Source organism: Larimichthys crocea, chromosome X, assembly GCF_000972845.2.
Source record: "Larimichthys crocea isolate SSNF chromosome X, L_crocea_2.0, whole genome shotgun sequence".
Taxonomy (NCBI): Eukaryota; Metazoa; Chordata; class Actinopteri; family Sciaenidae; genus Larimichthys; species Larimichthys crocea.
Window position 1 is genome coordinate 26,229,409 of NC_040020.1, and position 17,974 is coordinate 26,247,382.

A 17,974-nucleotide genomic window follows, 5' to 3' on the forward strand; every position below is an offset into this window, starting at 1 on the left:
GATTAAGACTGCATTCATTAATTAGTCTTCTGTCCTGGAATTTCACAGTCCTGGTTTTCTGTGTGCTTATTTTAATTAAACACAAATCAATCTCGGATTATGCAACAGGTGAACACAAAACTAAAATAACAACAGATTATGTATTTCTAATGTTTACACACCACAACTTTTCAAGTCTATCTTAAAACACAATGGGGCAATTGATACCACAGACATATCTGTTTGATAAATATGAAGCCAGTTAGAGTATCTTAGCATGAATACTGTTAGCCTGGCTCTATCTAAAGGTAAATCAGCATCTCTAATGTTTACTTATTCATACTCTATATCCTGTTTGTAAAGCCGAGAATACTGACATCGAAAACTCAACTAAATATTATCTTATTTTGCCACAGTGTTGTTTTTATTTGTTCGTGTTTACTGTCTTGTTTCAAGTTAGAAACAAACCACAAAAATAACATCAGCTTTTGAAAGGTTTCTGTATAAATATAGTCCATACAACAAAATAAGAAAAAAATAATACAATAATGCAAAATAAGTCAAGAATAGGGTGAAACATTGGCTTTAATAATATGTATTATATATTTTCTTGGTCACACACAGAAAGAGGTCCTGAAGTTACTAAATATACTACTAAACACTTACTAGCATATACAAATACACACTCTACCCTTTGGAGGTGTTCCGGGCACGTTCAACTGGGAGGAGATCCTGGGGAAGACCCAGAACCCGCTGGAGGGACTATGTAGCCCATCCAGCCTGGGAACGCGTCAGGATCCCCCAGGAGGAGCTGGAAAGTGTTTCTAGAGAGAAGGGTGTCTGATGTGACCTGCTAAACCTGCTGCCACCGTGCCCTGACCCTGGATAAACAGAAGAGAATGGATGGACAAATACACACATAAATGAACATTCTTCATAAACACAATTTATTCTACTAAATCAAATTTCAAGGGTAACAAGCTCCATTAAACACTGGACCTTTAAACTAATTTATTAACTTTCACCAGACCTCTGCTACTGTGATACTGTTTACGTCACACACACACACTGACGTATGTCAGTACGTAAAACCTCATATCATATCAGGTCAACTGTATAGTGATTGTTTACATGGATACTACTACTCTACTCTACTGCTACTACAAATCCACTATTTGTTTTTCCATCTGATTGATCAGGAAACGCAAAACTTATATTACATTCCTCATAGTTTAAATACTTAATTCAAAAGTGTGTAAGGTTTCAGGGGATCTATTGACAGAAATATAATATAATATTCATGACCCTGTTTTCATCAGTGTACAATCACCTAAAAAATAAGAATTATTATATTTGTGTTACCTTAGAATGAGACTTTTATATCTACAAAGGGAGTGGGTCCTATTCCATGTTAATTCACTTATTCACACTAGAAAAGATAAAAACAAACATAGGACCTTTCATGTTCGTCACAAGTTTCACGCCCACTGTAGTTTCTCCTTCAGGGTTAAAACGAGGGTGCGGTGAGGTGTATTCAGTCGGCTGCATTCTGCAACTTCACCACTAGATTCTACTTAACTTATTAAACACACTGGACCTTTAAGGTTGGAAAAATTATATATATATATATATATATATATATATATATATAAATATATTATATATATATATATAGATAGATGATAGATACTGCACATGCCCAAGAGATTCCTTGGCATGTGCCACAGTGTACCAGAGAAAAACAAAAAAGAAAAGAGAAGATGAACTTTTGACTTGTTGTTACCTTAACTCTTTCCAGTGAAATGCCGAAATCTGGGTGTGGTACACTAAATGAACTTTATTTTGGCAGGACCAACAATAAATAATAAATAAATCCAATTACATAAACCTGTTTGATCTCCAGTGCAGTGAAAACGTGTTTGAATATCTGATGTCATAATCTATGGAAATTATACCGTTGTGGTTTAGCTCGTGCTGTAGGTGTTGATACGCGTAAACAACTGCCAGCGTGCGCGCGCGCGGGCGCACACACGCACGTACACACATGTGGTAGTTTTGACAGCTGAGCGAGGGAGACAGAGAGAGACAGAGAGACAGACAGACCGAGAGAGAGAGACAGAGAGAGAGAGACAGAGAGAGAGAGAGTTGTAAGCAGCAACACATTGGTGACAGCGTCCCGGGGGAGCCGCCGGAAGAAGCAGCAGCAGCAGCAGCAGCTTGAGCGCGAGCTCGGACGCAGACCGACAAAAACACCGGCAGCACGAGCGACACCGAGGGCGGTCAGCGGGGCGGAGAGGAGAGGAGTAGGAGGAAGAGGAGGAGGAGGAGGAGAACGAGGAGGAGGAGGAGGCACATGCACCGCAACTCGTTCTCCCCCCGCCTGCCTCCATCGTCTCTCCCTATCTCACTTGGCTCTCCTCACCCCGCGCGTCGTTCCTCTCGGACCGCTGCCGTCGCCGCCGCCGCCGCCGCCGCCGCTTCCTCGTTAAGATGGCTGACCCCAGCAGCGACGGAGAGGCACCGGAGAGTGCGCGCGGCTTCGCCCGTCAGGGAGCCCTCCGCCAGAAGAATGTGCACGAGGTGAAGAACCACAAGTTCATCGCGCGCTTCTTCAAGCAGCCAACCTTCTGCAGCCACTGCACGGACTTCATCTGGTGAGTGTGTGTGTGTGTGTGTGTGTGTGTGTGTGTGTGTGTGCGCGTGTGTGAGCTGAAAGGACACAGGTGATTCACTTGCTGCTGCTGCTGCTGCTGCTGCTGCTGCTGCGGGTCTGATCGGCCTCCTTCCCTCAGTGTCAACCGCAGTGTTTCATTCATTGTCATTGTCAAAAACACTGCGACGCGCAGTCCCCCCCTCAGTTTTCCACAATGCGACAACATAACCAGGCCTAACAGAGAAGAGGGAGAGAGGGAGAGAGAAGGGGGTGGGTGCGTTATTGGTAGCCGCAGAGCAGTCTCTTCTGCTCGGCGTTTACCGCATCGACCCCCCGACACCCATCTCTGAAACTGGAGGTCTGGTGGAGGAATGCAGCTGGAGACACAGGGCCCCACTGTTGCTGCTGCTGCTGCTGCAGCTGTGTGTGTGTGTGTGTGAAGGTGTTCATGTGTGATTTGATATGTGTGTGTGTGTGTGTGTGTACATGGCGTCATTGTCTGTGCACCCACCCCACCTCCCTCCCCAAATTTCACATCTCTGCTTTCTGTCCACAGGGGCTTTGGGAAACAGGGATTCCAGTGCCAAGGTAAGAAGCAGCGGCTCATTCATAAATTCCTCTGCTTGCATATGTCTGTGGGTGTGTGGACGGATGTTCACTGTCTGAAGGAGCGTGTTTGTTGTATTCAAGGGGCCCGCTGCTGGTCTGCACACTGTTAAGAGTGACCTGTTGGCTCTTTCTCGTTGACAGTGTGTTGGTGTTGGCAGGCAGGTGTCAAACTCAAAGCAGGTGCTTGCCAACAGTGATAAATGAGAGTGAGAATACTCTGAAGAGGCTCAGGCAGGAGATGTAAGAGTAGAAGAGTCGGCGAAGTGCTGAAAGCCGAGCTGTCTGGTTTTGGCCAAGGAGAAATGGGAGGAAGACAGACTAGGAAGTTAGATTTCTCAAGCCTGACAACTGATTTTGAGTTGTAAAATAGTGGGTTTTTGTGTGTGTGTGTGTGTGGGTGGACGGGTGGGTGGGCGCCGATCATGATTGGTGGCGGGTGGGTGTCTAGACACGGACCTCTGCACAGAACGGTTTCACAGAAAGGCCGTTGCTGCAACATAGTGACACCCCTCAATCACATGCATGCTACTGTACTGCAGCAAATATTGCCCTTCTGTTAGCAGTATCACTTCCTCCTCTTCACTGATCCATCTCAGACACCCACCTCATCTTATTTGGCTCCGGTCATGTGACCGGCTATTTGAGGCTAAGGACAGAAAAATGACCAAAGTTTCCACATTTCACTCTTGCTTAAGACTTCTTGATTTGGACGAGTTGTGCAATGTTGTGTAATTATATTAGCTGTAAGAAGAAAAAAAAAAAGTCCCTTCATCTCCTGAGGCTTGTCAACAGCTCTGGTGGTGATACAGGAAATACATTGGGGGTAGAGAAAATTTAACACTTTATATGCTTGAGTGAGCGCACACAAGCCTCCTGGTCTGCAGTGAGCTAGTCTGTGTGTGCTGATAACACACACACACACACACACACACACACACACACTAACCAATCAGAGCTTTGCACAGGTAGAGCTGCTGTCAGGTCAGGTTTCGTGGTCAGTTTCCAACAGTTAACTGATAACTTCTTAAATTCAAAGACAGGCTCTTATACTACAAAGTGTTGTCAGGGTTGTTTGTGAGACAGTGATCATTGTTCACATTGATTATATAGAAAGTTAATCAATAAAAAAAAAAAAAACTACACTGTGAGCACTGATTTGGTGATTTACAGGTCAAAAGGTAGGCATCTAGTTTAGCGCTGAGCTTTGACACTTTGAGCACTTACCAGCTCAGTTGTCATGGAGCTAAATTGGAGAATAAATGAGGCTTAAGTTGTTTGAATTCAGATTACTTAACAGTCTTACTTGCAGTCGCACACAGCAGATTTGCACACTTATCCACAAATACTACAATCTGGCGTACTGTATGTAGACACAGTCCACACATGCGCATTAGAAAACACGGTGGTGACCTGACGGCAAGAAAAAGAGCTCATTTGTATTTCAGCAACCGTTCATGCGTTCATGGAACAGAGTGTATGTGTGTGACTGCTTAACAAGAACAGGATATACAAGCATGTACGTACATAAAGTGCAAAAAACAAGCGTCCATTTTATTTCTTTACTTTTCTGGGACAGCTTGGTTGTAGTGCAGCAGTGGACGTCCACACAGGCGTCCTCAGTCAGTTAATCATAGTTGATTTATCGTCATTTTTCAAGCAAGTTTCTGTCTCAGATGGAAAAACTTGTTGCTTTTCTTGGTCTTGCATCATAATAAATTTAATATATTTGGGGTTTCTTGCTGTTGTTAAGTCATTTAGTGCTCTAGAATATTGATATGTAGATCGTTTTGTTTCTAGTGTTTTATAGACACTTTTACTTGACTGCCAAACTAATCAGCAGGTTAATTATTAACAAAATAGTTAGTCGCTGCTCTAAATTTAGTTTAGCTTGCAATAAATGCAGGGTGCAATAAAAGTAACTGAATACTTTTTTTAAAGGTGGTTGAAAAGTGAATTAAATGACATGTAACCATCACATCTTGATGATTGTATCTCAAATTGTGTCAATGTTCATATTTATAAGCCCCCCTAAACATTTTGATCCCTCCTCCACCCATGATAATTAGTAAATGGGAATTATGTGAAACTAATCTTCACCTCAAATACACAGTAAGCATTGATTTAATGAGGAGCAGGCCGAAGGCGTGTAGTTCAGAGAAGGTTGTAAGGTTGCTTATGTACAGTGTATATAAGTGTTGATTTGGTGGCTTACAGGTCAAATGGGTTCAATTTGTTCAATTTCTTGCTCCTTTTTAATGTGGTTTAAGGTTTTGTTTGTTGTCTATCAAAGTAAGATGAGTAATTTGAGTTTGTTGACCAGAAATTTGAAGATGTTACCGTGGGCTCTGAGGACTTTTTCTACTTCTATCTGGTGTACGGCAAGGTTCTTCAGGGGTTTAACAATATACTTTAAGGCTCAATGGTGAGGTTTGTTTGAACGTGTTGCAGCAGTAAGCATTAATATGGTGACTTGCAGGTCATAAGATGTTAAAACTGAAGAAATTCTGGTTCGAAAGTTCAACATTTAACTTTGAAATAGGTCTTAACTACACGTTTAACTACAGTTTGTTTAAACAAAAGAAATGTTTCCTCCTTAGAACAGTGAAAAACAGTGCGAGTGCTCTCAGTTTGAAATGTGTGACTATGTTTTTCTATTCTTTTACCTAACATGACAGAAAATGGAGAATTATGATAAAGAAACAGCGAGGATTATGGCAACAGTATTAAAGCTACCTAGGGAAACAAGAAGGGAGTCACTCTTTACTTGGTCAGAAGGAATGTCAGTAATCTGGTGTAGACTTGTTCTGGCATGTAGGGCAGATGATTTTGAACATGCATGTGTGTTTGTGTGACAAAGGTGTCTTCTCATCGTGGGTGTGTTTTGAATACCTGTTCTGCCAGTAAAGATTTCTCTTCTTTCTTTCCTGCCTTCAGCTTTTCTTTCATTAGTGTCCATCTATATGTGTGTATCCACACCTGTGTGTGTGTGTGTGTGTGTGTGTGTGTGTGTGTGTGTGTGTGTGTGTGTGTGTGTGTACTGACAGCAAAAAGAGGAAGTAACCCTAATTTCCTGCTGTGGAGAGATTCAGATGTCTGATCAATGTTTGGACTAAGGTCAAGTTTCTTTTTTAGTTATATCAGATTAGATGAGGAAAAGAAAGAAAGAAAGAAAGAAAGAAAGAAAGAAAGTGTTCCTTTTATTTCCACATTGAAAACGAGCTCAGCATATTAAATATTATTAGATATTAAAGAGATACTGAAAAGAAACTAGCCTTTGGTAGCATTATTGCATCTCTACAAAGGTCTTGTCCTAGTATGAAAAGCACAGGAGTTACTAGTAACATGACTCTGTTTTATATTTAAGTGTCCCAGAAGCTGTGGCAGTGAGCCAGCATACACAATACGAGGAAACTAAAACAGATAAATGAAGTTCAACCCACTGACAATATAAAGAATATATTCGTCACCTACAGGTTTCTGAAGAGCTGTTTTGAAGATCAGTCTGTTGGCTCTGGCCGCCGTCAAGGCTAATCTAAAAATGGGCAAAGATGTAGATCATCGGAGGTTGGAAGCCAAATGAAGCCATGCTGTTAATTATGCATAACTTAATATAATTTAAATTGGTGAGATAATAAAAAATTCAGCCTCAGAACAGTTGTCTTGAATAAGGAAATTCGCTATAGAGACCAAAGCTGTGTTTTGTACCAGGCTGTAAACATGTTTATTTCTGCTGTGAAGTTGGACATTTGAACATAGGGGATTATGGAGACTGACTCGTTCTGTAGCCAGCCTCGAGTGGACGTTTGAGGAACTGCGGTTTTTCCCACAGAGGTTGTCGCTTCATTTAACCACCATATATTTTATTATTTACACCTGTGCTTTTCCTACTGTAACAGGTCAAAATGTCAAAATACCTGTTGCCTCAAAGTGTCTTTGCTTCAGAGCAGAAATCACAAAGTTGTCCGATACTTTAGATTTGTCCAAGAACCTGTAACTAACCGTCTCTGTGGCGCTTTGAGTAAAATGCTAACATGCGCTCACTGACAATGCTAACATTCTGGTGTGAAGCTGGCATGATGTTAACCGCGTTCAGTCATTTGCTAATTAAGAATAAGCACAAAGTCCAGCTGAGACAGATGAGAATTAGATTAAAACTTAAGTAAAATCACAGTCAGTAAAGTCAGTAAAAGAGACGATTAATGTCTGCAGCAAATATGATGGTAATCCATCTAATAGTTGTTGAGACCAAAGTGATCCTATTTCATGTGTTGTTCATCTAATCCATTTTAGTTTATGGGACACGTATAGCCCAGTTTGATCTCAAGTGGGCCAGACCAGTAAAACCACTGCATAATAACCTATAAATAACAACAAAGTGTTCCCTTTTCTTTAACGTTCACGATTATTAAACCGTCATTACATGCGAATGGATGATGAACTGCCTGAATCTTAAGAAAAATAAGATTTTAAACACATCTCAGTTCTTCCACATCCAGACAGTCTGCTGTCATTACAGTTTAGTAGCACAGAGCGTTAAGTCACAACAATATAGGATATTTCTTTCTGTCTTTTTTCAGTAGACAGTTCGGGAATCTTTCACAATTTGCAAAAGATTTTGTGAAAAGCAGTGACTTGCATGTATAATCTCAACTGAGCTGAAAGCGTTTTATCACACTATATCCTCGTTTTGGGTTGTTGCAGGTGTGTCATTTCTGACCTATATTTGCTTTCATAACTCCACCAAAAGTTGACTAGAGCGAGAAATTTCTTTGCCTGGTTGAGGAGGCCTCTGATTTTCACTGATCTTCCACTTAATGCCTCGCTGGCCACGACTTAAAACTGACATAATCTGCCTGTCAACAGTGTTTACAGCAGAAATAAGAAAGATCATATGCCAATATTGAGCAACTGTAGGAGCTTATCATCCCTCTGTGTCCAGACTGTTACAACCTTAAAGACTAAAGGGACAAATGATCTCAGAGATTGAAGTCTGTAATTGATATTGAATGTTGTGGGGTGTGGTTGACTGATCCTGACCATAGACTGATCTGTAGTATCTTTGTTACTGATTGGACTACAGGCATGCCAGTCTAAGATATTGATTATAAGATAGATTGATTGCACTGGCCAAGAAAACAAGCACAGATATGCGTGTACTCCACAGTGCAGTGGCTGCTACTCATTCAGCTCCTTCACAATGAATTTTAAAGACGGCAGTACTGATCTAAAAATGGCAGATTGTGACACGATGGCTGACCGGATGTTAATTTATCTGGAAAACTATCGAATGTTGTGGGAGAGATTGATGCTGAATGAATGAATGAAGCAGTTTCTGGGTTTCAGTCTGATTTTAAAAGGATATAATTTTTAGGATTAGACAGATTATCAGTGTTGGGTATTGGACCCAGGTAAACAGGCCTCCAGTCAGAGAATACACAGTCATCAGTGTGCTCTGTACTGGTAAACAGCAGCATCGCGGTGTGTAGCAGTTTAGTTTTTTGTAGTAAAATACAGAAACACATCTGAGTTTTTACTAACAGCCAGTATTAGGTAAAGGCCCTTAAAAACCATAAATGTGATCTGCATACGTTATATGTAACTGTGACAGTAAGCTCTGTAACTGTGAAGTCACATGGGAACCATATTCACTGTCCACAATAAGAACGGAAAGCTTTTAAGTACAGAGAGAGAACTAGGTTGTTTTACCACATGAATGTCACAGTAGCAGTAACTATAACTTACATCAGGATGCATTTACATCAGTCAGTTTACTGACAGATAAGGCTTCAACTAATGATAGTTTTTTATAGAGGCTGATTTATTTTCTCCTTGATTTACTTAATGTGTCTTACTTACAGTCCAAAAACCCAAACTAATTTACAAAAATACAACACAGGACACTTGAACCAGCTGATAGATATATTTTTACCTGAAGTGAGTTATCGATGATTAATTCAAATTGACAAGTTGAACCAATAAAAACAAGCAAATGGTTTCCTTACACTGATTAATCAGTACCAGTGATTTACTTGCTGATGTCCCAGGTAAAGTCACAACCGCTTTGCATGTTATATATTGTAAAGTCCCATTAATCCTCTTCACTGTATGCAGCTCAGTTCTGTGAGGAGAAGTGTGGACAAGGTAGTCAGATTATGTTTAAACGCAGGGACGCTGTTTATGAGACAATTATGATTTGGGTGACTAATCTGACAAAGTCGGACCTGGTCTCTCTGACGGTCACTAGTGCAAAGACTTTTTAGATCATCACATGTTTTTAAAGAGAAGTTTTATAGGTGGTGGATGACTTCACCTGTGTGTTGCCCATAAACAAACAGCTTTGCTTCGTTTTACAAAGTTCATTAACCCTCATTTCTCTTTGTACGCTATATAGTGCTACACAGGCTCTCTTTCTAGGATCTCACCCAAACTCTGTCAGTGCAAATTGCACGTCATATAAATAGCGCAAGCTGCTGGTTGTCGTCCGTTTTTCTTTTGCAACACGAACAAGCACCCTTTAGCGTTCTTGCAGGGAACTCCCCAGAACTTGACAACTCCTTCAGTGTGTTTTCTGACATAATTACTCAGTCAGGAGGTTTAAGCCCCCTTTTTGACTGGCAATTACAAAAAAAAATCGTTGGTGGAAATGTGGAACATGCGGTTTGTCCTGTCGTTCTAGGTTACAGCTTGTCTTCAGGTTTTTCAGGTTTGAAATGATAATTTATGTGGGTTTTTGTTTTAAGCACCACCTGTAAAAAACCCCCAACACATCTGTCAAATGCTTGAAAGTTACAGCTTGTTTACTTCTCAGATTATGAATAGTCAGATTTAACTGCTTAGTTGTCGGTTAAACACACATTTCAGATGTGAAGACATTTTCTTCCTCCTTTTTTAGTAATGAAAATACTAACATTACTAACATACTACATTTGAAAAGTTTCTTCGACTGTAGCCATGGATACAGTCCTGAACATCAGCCAATCATGTAAATGATCACACAACGCGGTACTCTTATTGCCTTCATTTCAAAATAAGAGCGCACCATTTAGGTTTGCTTTATCCAAAACAAACAGTGAAAGACTGATGTTAGTTATTACAACACTCAAAAAAAGGTTGTAATAAATAGTAATCATCATTATCTGCAACATTGTATCTACCCTAGCCGGCTCTAGTTATCTTGGCATGACTTTAATAATCACATCTACAGATGGGAACGCTGAATAAAAGACTCTGCTGCTGGTTTGTGTTTGTTCAGCTTATCAAGAGGAGGTTGACCCAGCACTGTGTAACTTTGTTCAGTCTGTTGCTGCCTGCCGGGTAGTTAATGCTAGCTAGCGGCTGATATCAGATATCAGGCTGGTATCAAACACAAACACGAGGAGTAGGTGATGTAGCGTGTGGACTTTTCTGTTGTGTCGATGCTGAAAGAGATTATTCAAGTGGACATCAGTGATCTAATTACTTGAAGTCCTTGGTACCGATAGTCTAGGTGTGTGTTTGCTCTTAAAGCTCTTTAACCTGACGTACACTACCTGTTTAAGCACATAAACAGACAAAGTTAGCAGCAAGCTGGTGAACAAAGTGCAGCATTTAGTGGCTAAAGAGCCTTAAAGAGAGTTAATATTGGTGGATATAAACAAGGATCCAAATGAATGGATGGATAGAAATGTTTCTTATCGATGTAAAAGGTGATGAAAGGTCAATGTTTGCCAAGTGGCTTAAAACAACAAATGAATATTGTTGATTTAAGTAACCTCAAATTGTTTTTCACTGTTATGTTGTGTCACAGAGAAGCTGTTTATAGCTCCTTTTTTAAATGAGCAGAATCGATTGATTTAGTGTTAATATTGGATTTTATTTAGACATAATGATGGAGATGGATGGAGGTTTTGCCAACAGTTTATTGACCGTTCTTTTCACCAAGTGGGAGACATTGCCGCTTTTTAGAAATTCATGATATTCCTGATGTATCCTTTTTATTTTTTTCACTCCTCAGTTGCTTGTAATCACGGTCTAAAAGATGTGACGTGAGCGCTGCATTAGTCTTCTGAAGAGCTCTCGAGTAGCAGGGATGAATCTCAGTGTTTCAGTTTATTCAGGCTTGTTGAGGCCTGAACGATGATCACAAGTGCCTCCGTCTGTGGTTTGTTGGACCGGTAATCATCCAAGATGGAGGGAACTTCCTTGTGATCCTGTTGATGTGAAACTGTCGGCCACGCTGTCGTCCTTGGCAGTTCAGTCGCGGTGGATCTTTTTTGGATCGGCTCTGATTCGCCGTTATCGCTGTCAGTCGGACTAAAAAAAAAAAAAAAAAGTGTGTGTGTGGACTTGACTGTAGGGCTCAGCCTGGTTGCTAGGCAACAGAGCAAAGACCTCCTCGGCAGGTCACTAGGCCTGTCTTCTTCTTTTCAGTTTTCTGTGTGTGTGTGTGTGTGTGTGTGTACGTGCACAGGTGTGTGTGTGTGTGTGTGTCGGTGACAGAGCAGATTTATGAACAAAGAGCTCAAAAAGTGTGACTGCATCCTTCGCCGCGTTTTCTGTTGCTCCACTTCTCTGATTCGTGTCTTTTCTGACACACTGCAAACACACAAATGAATTCTCCACCCCCTCACATTGCCTCAAACCCAGCTGTGCCCCCATCCCTTCCTGCCCACACACGCACACTCACACACACACACACACACACACACACACACACACACACAGTCGATCTCCGTCTCTCTGTTTGACTTCATTTCTTCTTCATTGTTTCTTCTTTCTCTCTTTGCGTTTCCCTTTTTTTTGTTCTTCGGTCACTCTCCTCGCAGTCTGTCTGTTCATTTGTGCAGCGCTACAGATGGACAGGAGTTACAACAATCTTCACGCTGAGTAACTGCTATGTCGGTATCTGTCCGCACTTCGACTTAAAGCTGCAAATTTACTGTATGTGTAGGTTGTCTGTGTGTTCACGGATGTGACCCACCCTCTCGCCAACACACGTAAACACACGTAAACAAACACAAGCACTCTGTTGCTTAACTGCTAGAAAGCAGTGGAGCCAGCCGTAGTGCAGCCAGTTGCTACACTGCCTCATGAAAATGTAACGAGAATGTGAATAATTAAGATTAAACCAGAGCGTAATGTCACCCTGTGTGTGTGTGTGTGTGTGTGTCTGTGTGTCTGTGTGTCTGTGTGTGTTTGTTCTACTGCTGTGTGTTTGTGGCTGCTGTTGCGACGTGTGTGTGTTTGTGTTTTACAATCATGTCGGCCACTGAAATCACACTGATGTCTCAATTTAAATTTAAATGCAAGTCATTGTTCAGGGGAAGTGCTTTAATTCAGCACCACCCTCAATTTTTATTTAACAAGCTCAAATTTGCTGCAACCACGTACACACACACACACAGAAGCTCACAAACACTTGACCTCCATGTCAAATTTCAGCCTCCTAGGGCAAAAACTGCGGCTGCCACAAAGAGCAGGGGAAATGTATGTGGACCGACTGACTGACCAACCGACAGAGCGTGAAGCTGTATAGCTGCTGGTTGCAGCTAAAAATACACCAGTGATATGAGGCTAAACCACAAAGCCGGGCTGCAGGAGAGAAGACTGATCTGCCCTATATATCGAAATGCAGTTCTTCTGTTGGTCATGTTCACGTCTTCGACTGTAGGACGTGACTGATCAAAGTTTTAAAGGCATGGATTGTACTTTGTGGTCCATCTGACTCAGAGACAAACTCACGGACGTGTGTGCAGTTTAAAGGTTTACTGGCTGATGATCTGATCTCAGTTCAGCTCTGTTACAGGATGTCTAATAGCAGATGGCTAAACACACGTTCTCCACCCACTGAAAGCTTTAAACTCATTTGTACTCAAAGGCTGCAATCATTTTTTTTATATTTATTAAGCTGCAGCTTAATTTTCTTGATAAAGTGTTTGGTGTCTAAAATGTCAGAGAACATTGAAAAAGTTTGACATTCTTTCTCTGTCATTTAAAATTTTAAAATGTGTAAAACAGAGAAGCATCAAATCCTCACAGTCTTGAACAAGGAAATGTTTGTTTGGTGTTTTTTTTAAAGAATGACTCAGAATTGATGATTGAGTCATTTTCTGACTGAACTAATTGTTTCAGCTTAACATCTACATAAAGTGTCTGCTGTTTGCATGTGTAAATTAGACGACTGATATCGTCTTTGTTAGGTGTAGATATTTGTTATTTATAAATTATCCATGATTCTAAATAAAGATAATGTAATTTCTTTTAGTCTTTCTTTAACTTTTTACACCATGTACCACCTCAGAAAATATTCAGCACTCCAAGAACCAGCATTTCGACACTTTTCAGCGATCTTATAGTTTAGTTAATTCAACATATTGGAGTATTTTAACAGTATTAGATGTTGTTAAAGATTCCTCCAAGTACAACTACAGGGAGGCCGCATACAGTACCATCAGTGGTACACGTACCGTACTGTAGTTTGAGAAACGGTGATCTATAAATTGAACCTGCAGTTATGAGAAAAGGGCTCTAACATTTTGAACTTCACTGAAGTGTAAAGCTGATTATCTGATCCACAGAAAATGGCGACGATTTCAAGCAAAAATGTGAAACTTTTACTGATTTTAGATTCTTAGATATTAATAATTTGCTTGATTTTTTTTTGTTTGTTTTGTTTTCCATCAGAGCAAAATAAGTGTATTTGAGTTTTGGACTGTTGTTCGGAAAAAAAAAAAAACATTCATCAGCTCAGGCATAGGGAAATTGTGTTGTACATTTTCCACTATCCTCTGACTTTATATCCAGGCTTAGTTAGACGAGCCTGTCTGTCTCTTTCAGTCAGGGTCTAAATTTTGATACCTAAAAGTGAAATGTCCACATAACATGTAAACTGCAAATAAACAGGAATCCCCACATGATTTTTTTTTTTTGTTCCCTTTTATGAAATTAAGCATTTTGTTTTTACAGTTTATATCTCACAAACAGTCTGACAACCACATGAGGCTTTATTGTGTCTGTGTTGTGTCTCTGCTCTATCGTGTTCATCGTAAAGCATCTGAAAAGCAAACGTCTACTCTATAAGAAAGCACCAAACTTTAGTTGTTTTTCATCCATTTACGGAGAGAAGATTTACTAAACTTTGTAGCCTGCCAGCTCTTATCGCACAGTCTACTGTGGTATGATGCTTCGGGTAAGAAACGATGAAACTCAAGGCTCCCTGACCAATGATTTGAATCATCAGCTTCAAGAATGCAGCTTGGAACATTAGTCATTTTATAAACATTCAGTTCAACCAGCCATCCATCTTCAGAGGAATTTTTAATGTCACAGTTTTGACGTATTTCCCCTCTGTTGACAGACTAAGGTGGTCATGAACTGAGAAAACTACACTTTGTCTCATGCTTTCTCCATAAACCTACCTATTGTTTGTGTGCGTGAGCGTCCATCCATTGATCTTAAGCTTAATTTTTTTTTGTCTTTTAAGTTTCTAAACAAGATCAGGATCAGCAACCATGTGTTACATTAGGCTGAGTGTGTGCAGGCTGTTTCTCAGTCACTACACAATGAATTGATTTTCAGCAGAACTTCAAGCAGTCAAATCACCAGGCGTGGAGCCCACTGCCATTTGGAGCTGTGGGAAGTTTCCTGTGGCAGCTTTTGATGTTTACGTGATTGATGTGATTATGAGATATCCCACCACGTGGCACGCACAGATAAAATCATCTGAACTGAAGTATTTAAACCTAATATAGATGTCGGCAGAAAGTAAGGAGCGAATGGGAACTGCTGAGATATGGGACGGCTTTTGTGCAATGACTAACGTCAAATAATCTGATGTATCGATTAATTTCTTTGTTGCTTGTGTGTCGCCTTATATGGCATTACAAGGAACCCTTAGTTGACTATGTTTTTTCCTCTCCCTCCACAGTGTGCTGTTTTGTGGTCCATAAGCGCTGTCATGAATTTGTCACCTTTTCATGTCCGGGGGCCGACAAGGGACCTGCCTCCGATGTAAGTACACAAACAAACTTGCATGGGAAAACACTGCACGGCTTACTTTATTTAACCTTTCACTGTTTATTCACTTAATTCACCTTTAACAAAAAAACATAAAAACATAAATCCACTGTGAAACAGATCATGTGTTTACGGTAAATGTTTCTTTTTATGCACATGGTTAGTGATTGTTTCACAAGGTCAGCACACTGCCTGTTGTTGTTCGTGTATTTCCATGTAGTTCCTGTATTTTCTGCATGCACACACACCCACGCACGCACACACACACACACACACACGCACACAGGCACACAAACCACACAACCTCTTGTCCTCTCTCCTGCTGAGCTGTCAGCCCCAAATCACACTGAGACATGTCAGTAAAGAGAGAAAGTGCCGCCTGGCTGCCTCAGGTTAATGAGCCAGTATCTCTCATTCACTTACACACACACGCACACACACACACACCTACGCACCTACACACAAAAACAGTTTGTGAGTCAGCATGGATTTTGACATGACTGATATTTATTAATCTCTTACTCTTCCCTCTTCATTGTTTTTGTTATATCACCAAAGCTGTTTAGTTGTGTCCTAGTTTTGAGCGTCCTTTTAAACTCACTCAAAAAACTCAGTTTTCTCTCTCGCCCTCTCAATATTTTTATTTTTGCCCTCTGTCATAATGCAGCCAATAGTTTAAAGGATCAGTTCGCCCAAATACTGTTGGAGAAAATGATACGGCAACCTCTGTGGCTGCAGGTTCTCAATCACTTGAGCCTGGCTACAAAACACGTCAGTCTCCATAAGTCTCCATGTTAAAATGTCCAACTTCACCACAGAAATCAACACGTTTACAGCCTGGTAAAAAACTGTTTTGGTCGCTTGTTTCCACACTCATGACAACTGTACTAAGGTGCAGATTATATTAAGATTTAAACTTATGCATAATTAAGAGTGTGGCCGCTTTGATTGACAGGTGGTTGCCATCACAGATGGCTGGTTTCAGCTCATCAGTTGTCATTCAGCCCGCCTCAGGTCCACCCACGCTCCACGTCTTTGTCCGTTTTTGGATTAGCCAGGACTGCCAAGATGGCGTCGGCTCTTCAGAAACCTGTGGGAGATGTCGGGAAGACTGCGTCCAATATTTTAGACATTAGTGATGTTCCTACTTGATGGCAGACCCTTTTCTTTTTCAACATAACAGTTAATCTGCACACAAAACAAACTACGTAAAAAATAGTTTTTTCTCAGTGTTTTGTGGGAGAAATTCACTGCCATGATGCAACTTTAACCCGACCTCAACTACAAACAACACCCTTGGGATGAATTTGAGCCAGGCCTTATCACCTAACATCAGAGGCCAACCTCACTAACTGAATGGGAGCAAATCCCTGAAGTGAAGCTCCAAAGTGTCATGAAAAGCCTCCCCAGAAGAGTGGATGATAAACGTTTTTATTGTAGTGCAATCACATTTGGCTAAAATGTTTCACATTTATGGCGATATAAAGGGTGCAAACAAAACCAAAGCTATAGTTAGATTCCACTGAGTGAGAACGTTTTTGTTTTTTTTCATGCCATATGTGTGAACTGACCCTTTAAATAACTGATTCAAGAACCGCAGATGTGGGAAGTGTACTGAAACCAGCTGGATTACTAAAATATTGAATTGAAAATAAGAGTGTGTACCCTCTCCTCTCTGTGTTTCTACCTCTGCAGGATCCTCGTAGTAAACACAAGTTTAAGGTCCACACTTACTCCAGCCCGACCTTCTGTGACCACTGTGGCTCTCTCCTCTACGGGTTGATTCACCAGGGAATGAAATGTGACCGTACGTACACAAATAACTCTTTGTGTGTGATTTCAAAAACATTTTTGCATGTGGCACAAACCTTTGGTTGCTGTTGCAGACTACAGTAAACTCAATCAAAAGTTTCTGTCCTGTTTTAATGCGGCTGTGCCGTGTGAAAGGGGTCACTTGTTGTGATGAGAATTATCTCCTCAGTCTGCAGCTCCCCTCTGTTTTATGCAGCTTTACAGCGAGTTTCAGCTCATTGTTTAGCTGTCGGGCTGCAACTTTACTGTTTTGATTCATTCTAACAGCTCTCACAGTCTTTGTCTACAGCCGGCGGCCGCTTTCATCCAAAAACTCTAAAAACCCACTGTACAACCCACTAAGCACAAAACGGCAAACTGCTGGTGGCAACAAAGACACAAACAGGAAGTGGGCTACATCTCTGCATTGCTGTCTCCAGCCATGACAAACATTATTTAGTAGGTAGACAGTTCCTCATTGTACCTGTGTGCAGCGCACAGTGTTTGATGGACTTTGACTTGGTCTTTGCAGCTGTATTTAGTCACTATATACACACATAAAGTAAAAGAAAATGGGAGGATGGTTTTGTTACTCTGAAAGTACAAGAGCAGCTTATTTAACACAAGTATACATGTGGTTTTAGGTTATATGGAGTAAAGGTTATATATTAATCCATTTAAGCAAACAACATATAACAAGGAGCTCCGTGTTTTTTGCAAATTATTTTCATATTAACAAACTGCACATAAAAATGCAGGAAACGCAGACATGTTCCTGAAATTAACTTGCTTTGGTTAATAATTAACTATTAGAAACTCTATTATTATACAGGATGTGATGACAGTTAAGACTTTTTTTATTTGGCATCTTTTCAGGTTCTCTATATATACATCACTGGTTAGAGATAAGGGCAGTTTGGTTATGATCTCATTATTTTGCACCAGTTA

At 40.7% G+C, this 17,974-nt stretch overlaps 1 protein-coding gene across 2 annotated transcripts in view; it reads left to right on the forward strand.

The window, feature by feature from the left end:
- Positions 1–2,070: 2,070 nt before the first annotated feature.
- Positions 2,071–17,974, forward strand: part of LOC104929965 (protein kinase C beta type) — a 39,316-nt gene continuing 23,412 nt past the window's right edge. The window contains exons 1-4 of one of the 2 annotated variants that reach the window (XM_027282635.1): positions 2,071–2,633; positions 3,189–3,220; positions 15,147–15,229; positions 16,931–17,042. In XM_027282635.1, the coding sequence (XP_027138436.1) occupies positions 2,470–2,633; positions 3,189–3,220; positions 15,147–15,229; positions 16,931–17,042 (391 nt within the window). In that variant the 5' untranslated portion in view covers positions 2,071–2,469. The remainder of the gene's footprint in view (positions 2,634–3,188; positions 3,221–15,146; positions 15,230–16,930; positions 17,043–17,974) is intronic. The other variant, XM_010744616.3, reaches the window with a different exon arrangement.